General features: G+C 44.8%; 1 protein-coding gene across 4 annotated transcripts in view; it reads left to right on the forward strand.

Moving 5' to 3' along the window:
* The window catches only part of LOC144132429 (uncharacterized), a 79,570-nt gene that overhangs the window by 22,081 nt on the left and 35,063 nt on the right, over positions 1-22,426 (forward strand). For all 4 annotated transcript variants that reach the window (XM_077664834.1, XM_077664833.1, XM_077664836.1 and 1 more), the window contains exons 2-5: positions 15,107-15,153; positions 16,753-16,788; positions 16,923-16,958; positions 18,794-18,890. In XM_077664834.1, the coding sequence (XP_077520960.1) occupies positions 15,107-15,153; positions 16,753-16,788; positions 16,923-16,958; positions 18,794-18,890 (216 nt within the window). The remainder of the gene's footprint in view (positions 1-15,106; positions 15,154-16,752; positions 16,789-16,922; positions 16,959-18,793; positions 18,891-22,426) is intronic.

The following is a 22,426-nucleotide window of genomic DNA, read 5'->3' on the forward strand; positions in this document are numbered from 1 at the left end:
TCGTCTGAGTCATGCATATTCAATAGAATAGAACCGACATGCTTTAATGAAGCACACAACTAATGCACAGCGATAGACCTTGGTACTGGCTCTCCATTGGTCCTGGCAGCTACTGAGTGGGCTGCTATAGTTAACCTCTATAGATATCATCAGTTTCTCATTTCTTCAAAATACACAGAAATATAAATCCTAGGATAAATAATCCAAGGAAGTTTAAAGAACAGACTGCAGACTAGAGGTTTTTCCGATAGCTCTCAGCATTTCCCTGTTCATCAATCATAGACATAGCTGTAGATGATTGTCAATTCTTGATCACGTTTCATATTACACAGTCAGCCAGAAATTCATCCCACAGATATCAAGTAAAATAGAAAACAAATGAAGACCATGGTGGAGAGCACATTGCAAGAAAGCTCGTGAGAACCAAAATAATGCATGGTTCAAATTCCACCGTTATCCTATGGTTGACAATTGAATAAACTTTAAGCGTGCTAAAGCACTTGGCAGGCGCACTCGACATATATCCAGAAGCGTGAATTGCTGGGCGAGTTCGTTCATGTTCAAGAGAAAAAAAACCAGCGAAAAAAAAAAAAGACGAAGAAAAGGTGGTTCGGCTAGAGGCCTCTGGTTTTCCTTCCTCGTGGCCGTTGACGGTCGCTGGAACTTTGGCGAAAAAAAAATGAAGCTTGTTGGGCCAATACCGAGCACCCAACATATAGGACAGAAACTTTTAGGTGATTCCCTACTACCATGGAATTTCGCATGAACTGAAAAAAGTTTTCCAAAATTTGGATTGAATTTGGTGTTTTCGGCCCCCCAAAGCATTCCAATCATTGCGTCTGCATCTACGGATGTCAGTGAGAACATTCCTGCGAAACAAAGCACCAAAGTTAACGAAGTGTGGTGTGGGGGTGGTATATTCTATCCCTACTTCGTGGGAAAAAATTTACATAGGGCAGACGGTGAGTGCTTGAACGAGCGACTCGGAACACGGCAGAACGCTGCGTTTTGGTACAGGCAGCAACCAGGCCATACATGTGAAGGAGTGCCAAAACTGATCAGCTTTGCTGAACAGCAGTACCATTATCGGCCGTGGGAAGTCCAGCCATGAGCGCCAGCTGTTAGAAGCGTTTCTAATCAAAAAGGACGCACGTGTTTGCATCAGCTACCCGTCTGTTATTCTCACTGACAAAGAGCGGCATTTTTTATCTGGTTTGTAATGACGTCCGGACTTTGATGGATCTGGAATGCATGCGCGCTTGCGCAAGCAGTGGCATTAAATACGTGGTGGAACCAATATTAAATCAGTTGAAAGTCCGGCGACAGTCTGTGTGTGTCTTCTCTTCGTCCTGCGTCTTTTTGTCGCTGATTTTTTTCTCCTGATCGGCGTTATTCAAACGGAAAAGTTAGCAGTCCTTTATCTTGTGCGTAAATTCTTGCACAGACATGCTTTAAGTGTCCAGTAGACTAAAACCACTTAAGGCGCATAGTGCACATCCAATTTCTATTGCTAGCACTGCTGGCAATGCATTAGAGCACCAAGCAGATAGACTAGGCAAACGCTTCGAATAAACTTTTATCACAGCGCATTATACAGATTGCTTCTTGGGATACAAGCTAGCTGAGGAGTTTAAGCCTATCAAGAATAAAAGGCAATCTGTAGGAGGATACGATAGCCCATTTAGATTACAAGAGTGGAGAGTTGCCTTAGGCACATGTGGTTACTCATAAGCAGCATGCCCTGACAGGGTCCAATACGGAATGCTGAGCCACCTGCATGAAGAAGCCCTTGAAACTGTCCTGTGCCTGTTGAATAAGATATGGCCCGCTGGATGTTTTCACAAAGCTAGGAAAGAAGCTATTTTTATTCCTGTACGAAAGCAAGGTACAAACTACACACGTCCAGCCCATTATGGGCCAACTGCCCTAAGGAGCTGCTTATCTAAGCTGTTTGAAAAAAAATGATAAATCGTCGCCTTCTGCATTTCCTTGAATTACTCGACTAGGTCCTTGTAGACCAGCATCAAGCTGGATTTTGGGCTAAACGGTCTACCACTGACCAGCTCGTTCCCTTCGAATCTTATATAACGGAAGCTTTTGTGCATAAAGAGCACTGTTAATCTGTTGTCTTTGATGTAGAGAAAGCATACGTTGCCACATGGCGCTAAGGTACCGTCCGTGACCTGTTGGTCTTTGGAATCTCAGGGAATATGCTGACAACCATTAATAGTTATCTGTATGAACGGATATTCAAGGTCCGCGTAGGAAATTCCTTATCTAAGCAGTTTACACAAGAGAATGGTGTCCCTCAAGGCGGCATTCTTAGCTGCACGTTTTTCACAGTGAAAATGATTTCATTGAAGAGCGGCCTACCTAGTGTATATCCTACTCCGTTTTTGTTGACGATATAAATATTAGCTACAAGTGATGTAATCTGTCCATCTGTAAGCGGAAAATTCAGCTAGGAGAAAAAATAGTATCAATTTGGTCAGGCGAAAATGGATTTGAACTAAACACAGAAAAAACAGTCAGTGTACTCTTCACAAAACAACGTGGTATTAGGCCGAAACCCAACATCACACTTAACGGTCCAAAAAGCCCACAAATTTCTTGCCGCCATAGTCGACGAAAAGCTTACATTCATCACACACACGTTAAACAGTTAAGACTTAAATGCATGAAATCATTGAACCTTCTAAAGATCCTCTCACACCAGTCTTAGCGTACAAATCAAGACTGCCTGCTGAGTCTTCTAAATATTGTAGTTTTATCACTCCCCTATAGACTACGGCTCAGTAGTGTACGAGTCAGCACGAAAAAGCACCATAAAAATGCTCGACGCAGTGTATCGTCAGGGTCTGCAGTTGGCTACTGGTGCTTTCCGTACAGGCCTAATTGTCAGTTTTTTACGCTGAGGCGGACCGATAGTCACTTGAACGAAGGCGGAAGTTTACAAGTACAACATACGCTAGGAACGTACTACATCATGCTGATCACCCATGATGTTTTCAAACCAACTCTGAAACCCCACCTTTAATCATCATAGTCGCCACACTTGTCCAAGACATGAACATACCCGTCTCCAATATTGTGGTGACTTCTAAAGACATAATTGCTCCCCGAGAAGTACATCCAGTCGACTGTGGCACGCCTTTTCTTGACGTTGGCAAGTATGGGTCGCCAATTGGCATAAAACAGCACTTCATGTCCTTACATGAAAGTATCAGTGCACAGAGCTTTACACTGATACCTCCAAAACTTCCTTGGTTTCATGTGCATTTCATAACTGTCAATTATACGAAACAAAAACAACCAATAGCCATCCAGGTATATTTACTGCAGAATGTCATGGCATCCTGTTGGCTGTTAGATCTATCCTGCAAAAAAAAAATCCTTACGTGTGCTATTTTCTCAGATTCTTTAATTGGCATTATGGCCCTGTCCTCTGGGAAACCCTAAAAAACCTTCTAATAAATTCCCTCTGATGTGTGCACGCACATTGAACCTTAACAATACTATATGCTGGGTACCAGGTCACTGTGGCATAGGTGGAAATGAGGAAGCTGATAGTCTTGCTGCGTCGGCGGCCGAACTGTTTCGTATCGATGCAAAACAGCTTCTAAACTAGGGCCTCAAGTCACTTATTAGGACTGCATTCCGCAATGAATGGCAGTAGGATTGGGACGAATAGGGAGCTGCACACAATGAAGTCAAGGATTGGAGGGTATGCCACAGAAAAACAAAACAGATTTAAAGAAGTTGCATTTCTGCAGACTGAGGATAGGACATGCATACATCACACATTCACATCTTTTAAAGGATACACCAGTCCCGCAATGCACGAGATGTGGAGCCCACACCTCAGTTTCACATATTAATCATGTGCCCGAGATTAGAGACAGAGAGACGACGGCACTTCCCAGAACTCTACACAAATAATTACCAGTGCACTCTTCATTTTTAAGCGATGACCGCATTTTTTCGTCAGATAGGGTCTCTTTTATTTTTAACTGGTGTAAGTTTTTACAAGAAATCTCTTATTCCATGTAACAGACCCTTTTTTCTGAGGAGAAGGCTGAGCTTAGCCGTGGCTACCGGATAGATGCCTCACCATTCTTGTTTGAAGCAAGGACTTTGGTTTAGGCTGCCTGGCTTTGTCTTTTATATGCAACGACTCTTACACAATTTTTAGGCGTTATGCACCACTTTAGGCTATTTCACCCAATTTGTACACCCTCTTGACACACTTTAATCAAGCACCTACTCATTACTCTTAGGCCCTATACGCCCGGTGATGATATTAACATTGCCATATTTTAACCTGAGCCTAAAAAAAACCTTTTTTTGCGATCTTTGGCTTTAGATGCCCTTGCGCCAAAAAAGCGTAGCACCATCACTTATACGACTTCAATAAGCAAGCACCTGGGCAATCTTTTCATGAATACTGGTAGAGAAATGCTCTCCTGTGGAATGAGGCTCAATGGTTGGCACGTTTGGCTATTCAACCGGCATACCCTGGTTCAATCCAGGCCCAGACGGCCGCATTTTAACGTAGGCGAAATTCTAAACGCGCCCATGTTCAAACCGAGGTCAGTGCACGCTAAGTATCTCCAGTTGGGCGAAATATCCGGAGTCTGCCAGTTCAGCCACCCTCATACCTCATGTGTCGCTTCTTGACGTTAAACCCCGTATACCATACCATATCGCATACTACAAAAGAAGCACGAGCAGCAACACAAAACAAAACGAAAACGGCAGATAGCAGCATTGATTTACAAGTACTTGTAGTTTTTGTATTTAATGTAACAGCAGCTAAAAAAATGTAACCCCTTCAAAGTGAAAGCTTCTTGTCGTGCATGCATAAAACGCTTTTCTTTTTGATTGTGCCAGTTAACGGAGAGCTGACGCACGGGACTATTTTTTTTGCTGAATAAACATGGCTCCTAAAGTTAGTCACTACGGTGATCGTAGTATACAGGATGTTTCACGTAAACTTTTACACACTATTTAAGTATAGGCTTTATTAGAGCAGCGCTTTTCTCGGCTTAGCGTGGTCAGTTGTGTAGTACATCAGAATACAGCTAAGTAGTAGACTGGTTAACTGATATTCAACATTTAACTCTTTAAGAAGTACTGTTAGGCTCCATGATTATTGAGAGGCGTCGAGTAATATCCATACCAGCTTTTAGAATTGCGAAAACGTGGTTGTCCTCGGCGCTGTTGCCCACCGAATTTTTGCTACATCGGGCCCAAACACGCCCTTTCGAGAAGCTTGCAGGCAAAGCAACTTCTCCAGTGCACTACCTCGTCGAAATAGCCAAAAATTGTTGGGTATAGACAGATATAGATATTACTTACGGTGGGCTACAAGCCTCTCAAAAATTAGGATACTTGATAGTAGTAGTTAAAAAAAAACTATTCAATATTGGTTAACCAGCCTGCTAGTTTCTTTTTTTTTTGATACCATTGTTTATTGCCTCAGGGCATAAGGGGAGTTAGGAAGAAAAGAGAAAAGGAAAGAGGGGGTGGGTGTTAAATAAAGCAGGAAAGATGTGCCGATCTAATGAAGGCGAGGAGGGAGCGGTGATGTGGCCCCTGCGTCCAATCAATATATGAGGACGGGTTGTCTGGGTGGAGACCCACTGCTGCCAGGTAGCGAATTCTAGTTGGCTTCAGTGCCGGATTGCAGCGAATTCTAGTTGGCTTCAGTGCCGGGCAATCCCACAACAAGTGGTGAATGTCAGCCTCAGTGTCTTTTCAGTTGCAGACTGGACATCGTAGGCAGGGATATATGTGGCGAAACTGAGGCCACGTCCGAATTACGGCAGGAGTGAGGGCAACTCCGCAGCCTGCTAGTTAGCACGTCTTAGCAGTATTCTGATATACTACCCCAATGACGATGCTATGCCGAAAAAGCTCTCTTCTAGCTCAAAAATCCTCTTTTTAAAGATTGTTTCAAGTCAGGTGAAACACCTTTATATCAAGAACTCAGAGCCATCACATACAGCGAACGTATCCGTCTTTGTACATATAGCGATCAGCGCAAGGGTGACAGTACTGCAGTCTTCATGATTAACAACAAATTTAGAAGCCTAGTACACCTGTGCGCTGTGCACTTCCGATAAGTACATATTGTTTTTACATGCGCACATACAGATAAGAGTTATTCCAGCAGAACTGGTGTTTCCTTTTCATTTTAAGCACTCTATATTTATTGCTACTGCGGTTTAGATATTACCAGTGATAAACCAGCGCTCTTGTCAGTCTCTCATTTCCTGCGCCTGTCTTCTTGCTTTTCGTGCTGCTGTTTTAGTCCATCCGTACTAATGATGTGTGATTGTGCTGAAGCACGGGCGTAGTCACAGAAACAAATCAACAGGTCGGCATTGAATTGGAACTGGTTATGCCCGATTGGGCGCACAAAGCCTACAAGTGCTCGCAATCATATCTCGGCCGCTGCGATAGTGGAATGGGGTCAGTAGTCCTCGATACCTGAAAGTCCATGGCTCTAGCGTGTCTGTGGGTAGCGAGGACGGGGAGCTTTCCAGATAAGATACCCAGCGCATCTTTAGCAATTTTAGGCCTCACAGAAGCTGTCGCCTGTGGCCGTGGTCGTTTCACAGCGGCCAGTCTCGCTTCTCCTACAGGTCAAATTGACAGGGCCGTATGGAAGCAAGCACACATTGGCATACAGAAGTGTTCTAAGCAACACGTACGTCGTATTCATGGACTATTTTAAAAAAAAAAACATGTACATGGGAGCCCCATGGATGCATCTGTTTCGGCTACGGCCTTAAATCTCACAATGGAAGTGCTGGAACAGTGGGCGTTATAATACCTTGTTCCTCCCCTGAAAGTGCTTATTCGATATATAAATGACTGCTTCTGCGTCATCTGAAATTACGCAGTGAGCAAGTATCTGACCTGCCTGGGCAGCTTGGAAAGTGCCTTTGAATTTACTCTAGAAGAACAGTTCGATGGCAAACTATCTTTCCTTGATGTCTTTGTTTCACAGCAAGGCCAGATGCTATCTTCAACGTATACCGAAATGAGAAGCACATAGTTCGCTACCTGGATTCCAGCTGGGTGCAGCCCGCCACGCACGAGATGGCTGCTGTTAGCACGTTATAGCAGCGTGCCAAAAGATTCTGCTGGAAACCCGAGATTTCAGCTTTGGATGCGGCAAAGGTACGGGACGGCCTCCCACACTGCGGATACCCTCAGCACTTCATACGCAACAGACGGACGCACCCCTTTCCCCTCAATGAGCGGACTTCAGTTTTGTATATTCCAGGAACAAGTGAGAGATTCGCGCATCTCTAACGAGAGTCGGACGTATAGGTGGCACATTTCAAGGTTGAACAAGATGCGCCATCAGCGTGTAAGCGTCGAGGGCAAGTTGCCAAAGGAAAGACTCTACCGGAGTAGTTTACGAGGTCTCCTGAGCAGACTGCAGCAGTGTTTACGTCACGGAATCAGCAAGTTCAACGAAGCGATTACAGCAGCACCCTCGGGACGTAAAGAACAAAAGCATTCGTAATAACGCTTTAGCAGAGCACGCCATCGTGAATGACCACAAGATTGACATAGACAAGTCAAGAATCGTCGCAATTGAAAAATTGACAGGATCACGGCTCGATCTTGAATCCCTTACGTCTGTTACATCATACAGATCACATCATGCACAGTGAACCGAAACGACAGAAGTCTAAACCCGATAATAGCACGCTCCTTGCGGCGATTATTCAAGACTATTCAAACGAACCAATTCCGGTGGTGTGTTCATCCTGAACAAGTCTTCCATGCTGAAAGCCGGAACGTCAACACCGATTTTTTTTTTATGGTCGGCGTCTTCTCTCTTTTGAAAACCTTCTTATAGAAACAAGTGCATTATTATGGCAAGAATGTTTTCAAGAACGTTTGCTACTGTTCTCTATGTATTGTGCCGTATGGTAAAGCGTATCATTCGGAATAAATTATCTGTCAAGGCGTTTATTTGAAGTACAGGTCGGTTGGTCTTGGTTGACCGGCGACACGACGGGCACACTCACAGGCGTCGTTCGAAAAAACCCAGCTGCACTTCGTCTGCTTCTTCGTTGTCCCGCTTGAACTCGTCCGCTTCTTCGCTGTGCTGCGCCTGTCGGTCCCATTACAATTACTCTCCCTCCGAAAAAGGAGCCATCCTGGCGACTTACGGAGAGGAGAGGATGGGTGGGTCATAGTAAGGCTTGAGGCGATCAACGTGCACAGTTTCGCGCCCCCGGCGACGGTGGTCCGAAGAAGGAACGAGCGGCTCAACGATATAAGTCACCGGAGAAGTTTGGTGGACAACCCGGTAAGGTCCGTGAAAGCGAGACAGTAGTTTCGTGGCGAGGCCGGGAGTGGAGGAAGGCACCCAGAGCCAAACGAGGGCGCCAGATGGGTATGACGCTGGAGGGTCCGGGGAATCCCGACGGTGCTTCTGATCCCATTGTTGCTGTGTGGTGAAAGAGCGGGCAAGTTGCCGGCATTCTTCGGCGTACAGGTGAGCTTCGGAGAGTAAGGTGGTCTCGGAAGGGTCAGGGTGATAAGGAAGGATGGTGTCCATGGTGGATGTAGGCTCCCGGCCATATAAGAGGAAGAAAGGAGAAAACCCCGTTGTTGTCTGAGTAGCTGTGTTATACGCGTACGTGACGAACGGGAGCACTTGATCCCAGTTGGAGTGGGCGGTGTCAACGTACATGGCGAGCATGTCACTCAGAGTGCGGTTGAACCGCTCAGTCATGCCGTTGGTCTGGGGGTGATAGGCGCTGGTGTAGCGATGGACGACTTGGCATTGCTTGAGCAGGGCCTCGACGGCGTCCGAGAGAAAAACACGGCCGCGGTCACTTAGAAGTTCTTTGGGGGCGCCGTGACGAAGAACAAGACTTTGTAGAATGAAGTGAGCGACATCGTTTGCGGTAGCAGATTTGAGAGCCGACGTTTCGACGTAACGGGTGAGATGGTCAACGGCAACGATGATCCACCGATTATTAGCCGAAGTAGTTGGAAGCGGGCCATAAAGATCAATGCCGACGCGGTCAAAGGGACGGCCAGGGCAAGGTAACGGCTGCAAAGGAGCGGCGGCGGAGTGGGGAGGTTTCTTGCGACGTTGGCAGGCGGTGCATGACCGAATGTGCTGACGTATGTAGCGGTACATACCTCGCCAGTAGAATCGCTGACGAAGGCGAGCATATGTTTTCAGTACACCAAAGTGGCCGCATTGTGGAGCGGCGTGAAAAGAGGCACAGATTGTAGCACGGAGGTGTCGAGGGATGACCAACAGCCACTTCCGGCCGTCGGGGAGGTAATTACGGCGGTATAAGAGGCCATCACGAACGGCGAAGTGGTGGGCTTGGCGGCGAAGGGTCCGGGTCGAATGATGCGGCGAAGGAGTGTTCAGGAAGTTTAGCAGCGAGGTGATCCAAGGATCCTTCAGTTGTTCGGAGAGCATATCAGGGATGTTGAACGAAGAGAATTCGTAGGCACAGACGAGGGCAGAGGTTGACTCGCATGGGAGTGGTGAACGAGAAAGGGCGTCGGCGTCCGAGTGCTTGCGGCCGGAGCGATAAATGACGTGTATATCAAACTCCTGGAGACGTAAAGCCCAGCGGGCGAGTCGGCCAGAAGGATCTTTGAGGGAGGATAGCCAGCATAGGGCGTGGTGGTCTGTGACGACATAGAAGGGCCGGCCGTAAATGTAAGGGCGGAACTTGGTAATTGCCCAAATGATGGCGAGACATTCTTTTTCTGTGACAGAATAGTTTGATTCCGCCTTGGTGAGGGCGCGGCTGGCGTAAGCGACGACGTATTCCGGATACCCAGGCCTTTGCTGGGCAAGAACTGCGCCCAAGCCCACACCGCTCGCGTCAGTGTGAATTTCTGTCGGATAGGCGGGATCAAAATGGCGAAGGATGGGGGGAGAGACCAGCAGGCGGCGTAAAGTGCTGAACGCGGTATCGCAGGCGGGGGACCAAGACGAAAGGTTCGGGCTGCCGGCAAGAAGCTGCGTTAAAGGGGCGATGATACTGGCGAAATTTCGGATGAAGCGGCGAAAATATGAGCATAAGCCTATAAAACTGCGAAGTTCTTTTAAGGTGGTTGGTTTGGGGAAGTCAGCGACGGCGCGAAGTTTGGCAGGGTCAGGAAGAACGCCGTCTTTGGAGATGACATGGCCTAATATTGTGAGCTGCGTTGCACCGAAGTAACATTTTTTCAAGTTTAGTTGGAGGCCGGCGTCAGTAAGGCTAGTGAGTACGCGCTGAAGGCGGTGCAGATGGGAAGGAAAATCTTTGGAAAAAACGACGATGTCATCTAGGTAACACAGACAAGTTTCCCATTTGAGGCCACTGAGAATAGTGTCCATCATCCTTTCGAATGTGGCTGGAGCATTGCAGAGGCCGAATGGCATCACATTGAACTCATACAAGCCGTCTGGGGTGACGAAAGCGGTTTTCGGCCTGTCGTTCGCTGCCATCGGGACCTGCCAGTAGCCGGAGCGTAAGTCGAGGGATGAAAAATACTCCGCTCCCTGCAAGCAATCCAGTGCGTCGTCGATTCGGGGTAGAGGATAAACATCCTTGCGTGTGATCTTGTTGAGACGGCGGTAGTCCACACAGAACCTGATGGAGCCATCTTTTTTCGTCACCAAGACAACAGGAGAGGCCCAAGGGCTGTGAGAAGGCTGTATTATGCCGCGCCGAAGCATGTCGTCAACATTGTCACGGATGACGCGGCGCTCGCTCGGCGAGACTCGGTACGGTCGCTGACGCAAGGGAGCGTGGGTACCAGTGTCAATTGTGTGAGAGACGGCCAATGCGCGCCCCAAGGAGGGCTGGGAAAGGTCGAAAGAGTTGCGGAAGCGGCAGAGAAGTTCCAAGATTTGGTCACGGTAAGCAGACGGAAGGTCGGGAGCGATGTTACGACGAAAGACGTCGATGGAAATCGGATCGGGCGCTGTCGCACAACAGGCTAAGGCAGTAACTGGGGAACAGGCACGGGCATCGGAGAACTCGGAAGCAAGAGCAGGGTCCAGTTCTTCAATAGAGCCGAGGCATTCGCCGCGAAGAACAAACGACGGGCAAGAAGATGGGTTGGTGACATAGATGGCGCAGTGGCCTCCGTACGCCAGGGGTTCGTAGGGTTTCGGTGGGGTCGACGAACCGGGACCTGCGGCGGGGGTATAGATGGCGGTGGAGCATAAAAGGCCGGGCTGCTAGGGTAGGCGGCAGAGGGGGGCGAGCGCCGTGTACCGGTGACTGCTTCAGCATAGGTGAGTGGCGCTGCCACAGGAGGAGGTGGGGGACTGGATGGCAGAACTGCAGCGACCTGCTCCTGAATAGCACGACGGATAGTGGGCGTGAGAGATGGCGGCAGGTCGTGCGGAGGGCAGACGGGGTCGGGAATGTGATGCAGCAGAGAAAGCTGGCGAGCGATCTCTTCGCGGATGAAGTCTTTAACCTGCTGCATGAACAGGGACTGCTCAGCAGACGAGCCACCAAGGGCCAAGCCAGCAAGACCCCCCGCAGGCGCGCCGGACTGCCGCGTAGATGCGCGTTGCTTGCGGAGTTCGTCGAAGCTTTGGCACAGCTGGATGACGGTAGCGACGGAGGTGGGGTTCTTCGCCAGTAGCATCTGGAAAGCGTCATCGGCTATGCCTTTAAGTATGTGGTTGACTTTATCCCCTTCGGACATGGAGGGGTTGACACGCTTGCACAGGTCAACGATGTCCTCGATGTAGCTTGTGAAAGTCTCGGAAGGGAGCTGAGATCGAGCACGAAGACGTTGCTCGGCGCGAAGCTTCCGGACGGCGGGGCGGCCGAAAACGTCGGCGAAGCTCGTTTTAAAGGACGACCAGGTGGGAAGGTCGGCCTCATGGTTGCGAAACCATAGGTTGGCAACGTCCGTCAGGTAGAACAGGACGTTGCTGAGTTTCACGGAATCGTCCCACCGATTGTAAGTGCTGATGCGCTCATAGGAGGCCAGCCAATCGTCGACGTCTTGGTCATCGGTGCCACTAAAAGGAGAAGGGTCACGCTGGCGCTGCACCCCGTGACAGAGTACGGTGGCAGGGATGGGCTGCGATGGTTCACTCGGACCTTCCGGCATGGTGGCGGAGACGAGGAGCGTTCCACTTCGAAGTTCCAGGATGAGGACCGGGACGGGAACCGAGGCACCTCCACCAAGTGTCAAGGCGTTTATTTGAAGTACAGGTCGGTTGGTCTTGGTTGACCGGCGACACGACGGGCACACTCACAGGCGTCGTTCGAAAAAACCCAGCTGCACTTCGTCTGCTTCTTCGTTGTCCCGCTTGAACTCGTCCGCTTCTTCGCTGTGCTGCGCCTGTCGGTCCCATTACATATCCATTTGCAAAGAATATTCAGAAACAGACCAGGTGAAAGAAAGGCATACCTACTCTTGAACACGCATTCTAATCTGAAGACACAAACTGAATATAGAAAATTCTTTCATCACAGTTGTCAGCCTATCAGGGCAATGTAGCCTCTCAGTGTGACGTAGCGGCATTTGAAAAACTAATGAATGATGTCGCTGATGTAGCGCGTTAAAATCACTCTTGGAAGAGTGGCTTTAAAAGTAAGTGGTTAAATAAAGAGCTACCTAGTCATCAGTCGCATTTCGCTCGTCTTGGCATCGCTGGACAGATGTTCTTCATTGGGTCGCCTAATAAACCATTTAGAGCCCCACTGACCTTGTTCCCCGGACATTTTGCAGATAGCTCCATCTGTTGCTCTGCAGTAGTAAATACACCGTAAAAGAAGGGAGCATTTTAAACTTGTCGTTTTAAGAAAAACTAGAGAATTCCGGAGGGCTCCGCGCGAACATGACGATTACTAATGGCTTACTATGGGCTTCGCAGCAAAATGTCACCTATAAAACAAAATACTTCCTGCATTCAAACAACCCATTGGAGATCTTAAAAAAAATCAACGAGCTCTACCGATCATTCGAAACTCCTGCGATGGATTTGAGTGTTCAACACATCACCCACGTGGTCACAGCAGGGCAAACTAGAAGTGTTCATCCAGGTGTCAAATTATGGAACGCTCTGAGTCTGAAGACAGACTAAAAATTGTTTCAAAGTCTCACTCAGATTGGTTTGCGGCGTCATTTGGGCCGACAAATAGGATTAAGACATTGAGAATATTTTCAGACGGTCTCCATATATAAAGCATTCCGTAGTTTGACTGAATTTGCCCTGTCTTGAATCGAGCATTTACTCAACAATTTCTTTTTTTTAAAGTATGCTCCTGCTAATGCAACGTCACGCTTGGTTTCTGTGTTCTTTAGAAAGGAAACATTACAAACTTTTTTCTTGACTGTGCTGGAGCAATCATTATTCACTCCAAATTCCGCCTCCTTTTAAACGTAAGGTAGACTCCGTGCAACCTGACATTCGTCGAAGCAAGGCCTTGTGTTCTGCGCATGCGCAACTGTGCTGTGCAGCAATTTTCGTTTTCGCCTTCCGACCGGTGTGAAAGCTTTTTAAACTAAAAAATTTGATTCAAAATATTCAAAAATGTAACCTAAAAGGTGGCTCACATCCGCAGCGGATTACTTGGATTGCGCGCAAAAAAAAAAAAAAGATGGGTTGAAAATACATTCATAGGGATTGATTTCAACAGAATTTCGTCTCAAAAGCACCTTAAAATGGTAAATAAAAGAAAACTGATCCAGAGATGGAAATTATAAATATTTTCGTGTTGTGAACGTTTGCTCAAAAAAATGAGAATAAAAAGTATGACCCTTCCTCCTACTTATCAGAAGAAGACATCTTGCTAGTGAAACAAAGAAAATAGCGGATTACAAACGTATTGCTAAAAAAATTATTTAAAAAATCTTTCATGGTGCATCCAGCTGCATTCCTTTTAGAATAAGAATTGTGTGCATGTTTATATCATCAAGTAGAAAAACATGCCTTTCAATACGAATTGCAGAACCTTTCAGGCACTTCAGTTCTATTGTAGAGAAGTAGGAGGACGAAGGAACTTTAATGCTAACGAGCGGCAAAGCCACCATTGAAAGATACACTAGGTTCTCTATCATCCAGTGGGCATAACGACTGACAATGAAAACATGCACTGCACGAGAAAGGCAGAGAGTAAAAGGAGTAAAGGGAGGCAACGTCTTTAAAGCTTAGCTCCAGTGTGAAGGACGAATGCTAAAAAAATCACGCAAGGCAACTCCTCCTGTCATACTTCCGTCCTTTAGGCTGATGCTAACACATCCTCATTAATGTTTGTACGACAGCAAACACCAAGCAAAAAATACAAAGAAAACAGCAATCAGAAAGTTGGTTCCACAACGTTTGTGTCTTGCCAGTACTAACCTATGTGGCAGAAACATGGCGGCTAACGAAAAGGATTACGCTTAAATTAAGGACAACGCAGCGAGATATAGTAAGAAAAATGACAGGTGTAACGTTAAGAGGCCGGAAGGGCGCGAAGCGGGTGAGGGAACAAACGCGTGTCAATGACATCCTAGTCGAAGTCAAGAGGAAGAAATTGGCTTGGGCAGGGCATTGTAACGTGAAGGCAAGATAACCGCTGGTCCTTCAGGGTAACGGAGTGGATTCCAAGAGAATGCAAGCATAGCAGGGGAGGGGGCGGCAGAAAGTTAGGTGGGCGGATGAGATTAAAAAATTTGCAGGCATATGGTGGGTGCAGCCGGGAAAGGGCAGGGTTAATTAGAGTGACATAGGAAAGACATCATCTCTGCAGTGGACGCAGTCAGGCTGATGGTGATGATGATGCTCAAAATGCGCGCCCCAACGGGTCCACTACAAGAACAACAAGAAGCACACTGGGGGACAAGAAACGGAGACAACGAAAAAACAGCTTGTCATCGGTGCAGGAGCTAACTTAAAACAAAAACAAGAGATCTCTTTGGGCGCCGAATGAGAAACCTGTATGGATACTGAGGTCTACATAGAAAAAATTGTCTCGCTTTGGTTAAGCACATACTAGGAAGTTTTGTGTTTCGCTTGGTTTGGTGTTTGATCTTAAGTAAAATACTATTTCATATATATGAAATCACATAAAAGAATGCTAATCAAAAATTTCTTCCGCAGCCAAATGCATCAACATAACCTTGAACAACGTACTTGACATAGGAGATGTGAGTACAACTTTGTGCTTCGTATTTCTTTCATAAAGACAATAAAATAATTGGGGTGGAGATATATCACAGGATATGCGATGGGTAGAAGATATACCTTGGCCTGTTGCTCGGCTTGTTTCGAATGAAATGCTTTGAAAATGGGCATTTGGCCCTACCTTGTCTAAAACAATAAAAAGGGCTATTAAAGGGGTTATCACACGAGGCGGATTTAATTTGTTTGACGGCGAAATGAATCGCTGGCCAGTCAACACAACAGTTTGATCCACGACACTTTTCCCAAGGAAGAAAAGCTGAGCACCAGGCCGGGGGAACTCTTGTACCAATTACAAAACGCGTGGGCACCCTTCGGCACTGGGGTCGAACCCAGCACCTCCTGAATGCGAGGTGGATGCTGTACCGCAAAGTCAACGCTTCGATTTTAGTAAACTGTGTTTTCTTAGTATGTGCATTTCCATAGATTGTCATTTTGTTTCAGATGAAGTATCAATATCCCGTTGTTAATTTTTATTCATTGTATTCCTTAATTTTGCCTCTCTGTTCGTGTTTTAGCTTCGGCTGAGTTATGCTATTAACTACAGTGAATGAAAAGCACAGATTATATAATGTCTTTTGTAGGAACCATTCATTCCATTCGTGATTCAGAAAAGTTACCGTTCAAATGCTTCTGGTTGTCTCGTGCACAACCCCTAAATTCTTGTAGGAAAACCATACCAGCCTTTCACTTAACTACTTGTTCTCCGTTGATCGACTGTTTCAGATGCTATATCAAAAAACACTAATTTCAGCAAAAATTTCTTGTTATTCTAGTTGGAGAAATTCTGAACAGAGTGGCACATGCTTTCATTAGTGGCTCTAAGTTGGTAAATATAGCACCACAAGTGGGTACAAATTGGGTCTGAGCTTACGGCCGACCGAACCGCAAGCAAACTTGGCATATACTTTACTGTGGTGAATCTCTTTTATAATAAACCACTGCAAAGTGAACTTCATAATTGCGCGAAACGAATTTCAGGAATTGAATTGAATTGAATTTATTTCTCCAGAACAACTGGAAGGATTTCCGGGCAAAAAGCTGCTTTTTCAACTTGACTGGGCCCGGAAAACATTTACATAGCAGTGGATTCGACATACCAGCTGATGGAAATGAACATAAGAAAGATACAACAAAGGAGAACAAATATACACACCATCAAATACAAACAATGAATACACTTTTACATGCAATTGTATGGTTAAAACTGCAACTTCTAGGCTCATCTAGTGCAAAAATAATACGTAATTAAGAAATGCACATGTAATAGAATCTCAAAGACGCACTTAATGTTCACTTATAAACATTTTGAACCTATATACACACATGAAAAGCAGAATACACGCATCAAATTGTATGAAATAATCAAAATATTAGAGAAATGCACAAAATTGTCTCTTTACATCAGAGGCCACATATAGAATCAGAAGTAACATATGTAATGTATATATATATATATATATATATACCAGACGGACCGTTAGAGAAACGTTTCCCTTCGAATATACGTTGCAGTTGGTCTCCTGGAGTATTCTACTCTAATAAAAACTTTGTTAAACTTTCAGTGTCTGGGCACAAACACAGATTACTGCACCACAACGGTAAGTTTTCTGTCCTGTGCTGGCAATACCTAGCTTTGATGTATTGGGAATATAGAGGTAACCCCTCAAACCTATTTTTGTGTTCTCGATCTCATAAGCACACCACACGAATTATATGTTTTTTCATGTTGCAGACACCAGTAACCAAGTTTCTTACGAAGTTAATTACCGTAAGTGCACAAACATTTTGCAGTTTTCTTGTAAAAGCCTCGTTTCCCTGGAATACATTCCGCAGTAAATAGTAAGTGGAGTCGTTATACTTATAAACTCTATCCTGAGATGTAAAATTTCAATTTTGTATTTATTCAGTATTATCGTGATTAATAAATACTAGGCTTGAACCTGGGAAAGCGAACATCCTTATTTCCTTTGATTATCTCAGACTGTTTTCCTGCGGTTTATTAGACAAAATATGTTCAATTTTTCAATTTTTCTTTTCCTTAGATTTAAAAAAAGATTTTCTGTTTTTTCAATGCACCTTTGATGACATCGATCATCTGCTTACTATTTCAATATGCTGTCAACAGTAATTCTAGTACTTCTGGCATGGAGAGCTTTCTCGGGATTGCAGAACTTCAAATTCACCAAGTGCCGTATCGAAATAATCAATGTTTGGTGTTCATATGAAAGATAATAAAGGTAACAATTAGAAAGCGATATGTCCAAGTTCGTAACAAACTCGTCTTTCAACTAACCTTGTATTGCTTTGATACAAATCATCACTATAAACTATGTGCCATCCGTTATAAGACGTCTCCAACGGCATCCAAACTTCTTTTCTCCCGAAGATCTAAAATTATGCAAGCAATTTTTCAAGTTTGGGTTGTATTTTCCTGCTTAGTCAATATATAGGGCGGATTTCCAGCTGTGTGTAAGTTTCTTATAAATAAATATTACAATTTTGCCCAATTTGTCATAATCACCTGGTTCAGCGTCGCCCGCGACAATTCAAAGTGGGGTCAGGCCAAACTTGTGATCTGCTAGCTGGTGACTCATGATGCCTGCATGTTAGTGCAAACATATTACGTTGTATTTCTTGCTTCGATGCTTTTAACACTAGGAAAGACACGAGCGTGTTTTCCTTGTGACTAAAATGTTAAAAACTGCCCAATTCGAGATATTCGCTTTGCTACACTAAAATGCGTATTCAGGCTTTATTCTTAGTCTGCTAAGTTGCCAGAAAAAGCAAGTTGGTAAAACTATGGCTGGAAAGTACAACCTTTGCAGAAGCAAATTAAACTTTTTTTATACCCTGATTATGCCTGCATGTTAGCGCCAACATATTAGGTTGTATTTCTTGCTTCGATGCTTTTATTTATTTATTTATTTATTTATTTATTTATTTATTTATTTATTTATTTATTTATTTATCTGTTTGTTTATTTATTGATACTGTAAGTCCCATCAGGGACTGTAACAGGAAGGGCGGTGAATAATACAACCAGGTGTAGTGCACATATGGTAAGTAAAGCAACTTGAACAATAACATATGGCGCCAACTGTTACAAAATCGGTTAGAATTCAAGTTGAGGTACAAATAATAGGCTGCAAACATTGTGACAAGCAAAAAAAGGAAAAATAGAATGTAGTTAGCGCTGTAATTTCAGTCTAGGCACGAAAAAACGGTAAAAATAAACAGGGCAGAATAGGAAAGTGTGGAAAATGAGAATAACTACTAGGAAACGAACAGGTGATCTCTAACCAGGGCACTAAACGCATCTAATGATGAGCTGTTAGTAATATCTATGTATAGATACTACTAGGAATATCTATGTTTAGATAACACTAGGGAAGACACGAGCGTGTTTTCCTTGCGACTAAAATGTAAAAAACGACCGAATTTGAGTTATTCCCTTTGCTACACTATAATGCCTAATGAGGCTTAATTCTTAGTCTTCTAAGTTGCCAAAAAAAAGCATGAGGGTAAAACTATGGCTGGAAAGTACAACCTTTGCAGAATCAAAGTAAACATTTTGTACCCTGATTTGATGTCATTTTGCTCCAGTGCACATTGCAAGGTATCCTTAAGTACGGATCAACAGAAGGCATTCTTTGGGCACTCTCAGGACTCGGCCAAATTCTCCTCAACAGCCTCGGTATTGGTAAGTGTCATAGTGTTTATTCTCTCTCTGAATTGTTTTGGTTTTTGACTTTCTGTTCAAAAAATTCGTGCCGCATAAATGCATAGATAATTTTTTTATGTGCTGATTTCGTTGAATTAGACCATCCAGAAAAGCGTCTTTTCTAACGAGTGCACGATCTGGTGCCGTTCGCCTGGAGCAACTACAGCCTTCTTCGCTTTTTTTTTCTTTTTCTGAGGTCCATTCTTCGAATGTGCCCACGTCTTTACCTTAAATTTCTTTGCGCCGAAAATGTTAACGGGTATTTGGTCGTCATCAGCCATTTGCACAGACACTGAAAATGAAAGGCACGTATAAAAGCTTAGTTGTTCTGGCGTCATGTGCTGCTCCCGACGTCACAAGTGCGTTGTCAAATGGCGACAGCATGCAGTGAGACAGGGTTCAATACTTGGACGGGGTCTTTTAATTTTGCCCTCTGTAGCATATATCGCTAATTTATTTTATAATACAATATTACTACCGCTGCTTGTTTTATAATACAATATTACTACCACTGCGTGTAATGCACGAAAATGTCTATACTAGAAACCGGCCGCAAAGACAAGGTTCCAAATTCATGCGATAGGGACCTAGAACTTCAACTTAGATTTTGCTTACATTTATCGCAAAGCGCTCCTATTATGTGCCTTTAATTTCTGAAGTCTACATAATTTCATTTGTCCTCTCATGTCACTCCTACAGCACGCTTTTGGAAGGTTCTCGATGTGATGGGTCGAAGGGCTGAACGTAAAAACAAGCAACGCGAAAGTTGAATCCGCATCATATATCTGAGTTGCAAATTGCTGATTGTGACGCACTCTCTTGAGTATATTGGCCGGAACCGCCAGAATAGCGTCTTAGTGTGCGTGCTGGTAGCTCATTTTCAGAAAAGAAAACAAAGCGTTAGAGACACGGAAATATATAAATCGCACATAGTAAAATTCCCGCAAGCTATTCATTGGTGAATCATTTAAAATCATGTCTCCTCTAGCTTAAATACTACGTGCAGCTGAAGCGGGGGACCGCTCACGGTCGTGGTTAATTTTATCTCGCTTTCTTTTGATAATACGGCGTGAAATCAAGAAATAAACGGCTGTGAATGTCGCGATTTGATGCAGCGTGTTATTATTGTTCCTCAAACTCTGTATGTTGTTTCCGGTTTAAGATTCTGCTCATTATTTGCAGCTGCTTCATTGTAACCGGACGCTCAAAAATGTTCTAAAGTGACTGATTCTCGCAAAGATTACAAGCAGTAGTGTACCTCGCCCCTCAGAGGGTATCTCTGCAGTATCGCCATTGCGGCATTGCGGCATGCGTCATTGGGCACAATGGCAGGTGCAGTGAGGACAACCAGCACCTAGTAATCTTCATACGACACCTCCAAGTGAACCAGCACCCAAATAATTTGAACTAACTGACATGGTTTTTAGTTCAAACTACACTGTAATGAATACTGAATGTCATTTTATTCATTCTAAAGATCGTGGCCCAATGACAGCCTCTTTAGTGCACTTATATTCTATACTTGTAATCAGTATGCATCGAATATTAGGTTCTCGCATGTAAGCACAGATAGGAAACGTTTGAAGCGAAATTAAATGCAATTTTTGATACCGCAAGACTCCTCGCTCAGCGCGTTCGTGACGTGGACAAGCAACTTACGGGAGATTATTTAATTCAAAGCCGCCGCGGTGGCTGAGTGGTTACGGCGCTCGGCTGCTGTACCGAAAGGCGCGGATTCCATCCCGGCCGCCACGGTCACAGTCCGATAGAGGCGAAATCCTAGCAGCCCGTGTACGGTGCGATGTCAGTGTACGTTAAAGAACCCCAGGTGGTCGAAATTTCCGGAGCCCTTCACTACGGCGTCCCTCATAGCCTTAGTCACTTTGGGACGTTAAACACATAAACCAAACCATTATTTAATTCAAGTTCAAATTGCATACCTTCAACATAAACGTAAGGCTAAAAAAATGCGAGAAATCGACAAGAATGTGGAGGGGCCCCTTAAAAAACTCATTTTGAGAAACGGGAAGTTTCTCTTACAGCTTGACGCAAAGAGATAATGCTTTCATGCATGTATACAATAGATAGAAAAATCTTAGACATAAAACAAAGAGAGCGAACGGTAAGAAGCTGATATTTTACGCAATTTTCATCGACTAATTTAGATACCTAAAATATGCATATCAAAGCAAAACAATTCAAGAAAACAATGAAATATTTTTACAACAATTATGGTGAGATTCTCATCAAAGCAAGCGAGGAAGTACAGAGAAAGTACAAGCGCCCTATTGTGAATATTCATGTTTTTCATTTCGTGAAATCAGGAAAGGGCTCAGGTCCAACTCAGGTTATCTCAGCGACGGAACCTCCCAACCTGTTTTCCTTCGGACTTGCAAACATCACCGAATTTATAACGTCAGAGCGCACAGTACCTAGTATGAATTCTAAATGAACCCAATTTCTTCAGTGTATGAATGCTTTTTAAAGGAAGCAGTTCAAGCCTCGCTAGGGGAGGTGGCAGCAGCCAGCTTTATCTTTTTTCAGCCTGTGAAGTCGGAAGCAGCGCTTTGCAGAGCGTGTTTTGGAAACGTGACGAACTACAACCTTTGTCCGCAAAGTTTAGAGACTGATTTATTTTATTCTCTAGAAATGATTTTCCAAAACAAAGGTTGGTGTGTATGTGTAGCGCCATTTTTTCGGACTAACCAGAGTTATTTATGTTAATTGCTGTGGCAACCGCTAGATGGCACTACATGTACAAAAATACGTTTTCACCTGTCGTGTGAGCATTGTACTGTAAGTGAATGTGAAGAGATGGACGTCCACCTCGAACAGCGTGTAAAAATAAAATTATATGTGAAGCTTGGCAAGACAGCCACACAGGCATATGAGCTAGATGGACGTCCACCTCGAACAGCGTGTAAAAATAAAGTTATATGTGAAGCTTGGCAAGACAGCCACACAGGCGTATGAGCTCCTTCGTGACGCTTACGGCAACGAGACATTATCGTGGACGCGAGTTTTGGAGTGCACAAGAGGTTCATTTCGGGGAGAACGTCTATGGAAGACAACACTAGGAAAGGGCGTCCTTCAACCTCACGGAATGAAAACAACGCGGCTAGGATCAGGAAAATTGTACAGCAACACCGCAACAATACAGTCCGCATGCTATCAGATGCTCTCGAATTTAGTAAGACAACATGCCACCAAATTTTGCGTGAGAACTTGGGGAAACGAAAGCTGAATGCCAGACTTGTGCCGCACTCCCTCACAGAGGACCAGAAGGACACGCAGACATCAGTGAGCGCTGATATGCTCTCCGAGGCAGTGAAGAATGCTGCATTCGTCGACAGCATCATTCCTGAAGACGAAGCATGGTGTTTTCAATACGATCCTCAAACAAAGTGGCAGAGCGCCGAATGGCGGTTAACAAGCTCTCCGGCGTCGAGGAAGGAGCGGTGACCGAAGACCAAAACAAAGACGCTGCTGGTAGTTTTTTTCGATGCCAAAGGTGT

Source organism: Amblyomma americanum, chromosome 5 (genome assembly GCF_052857255.1).
Source record: "Amblyomma americanum isolate KBUSLIRL-KWMA chromosome 5, ASM5285725v1, whole genome shotgun sequence".
NCBI classification, from domain to species: domain Eukaryota; kingdom Metazoa; phylum Arthropoda; class Arachnida; order Ixodida; family Ixodidae; genus Amblyomma; species Amblyomma americanum.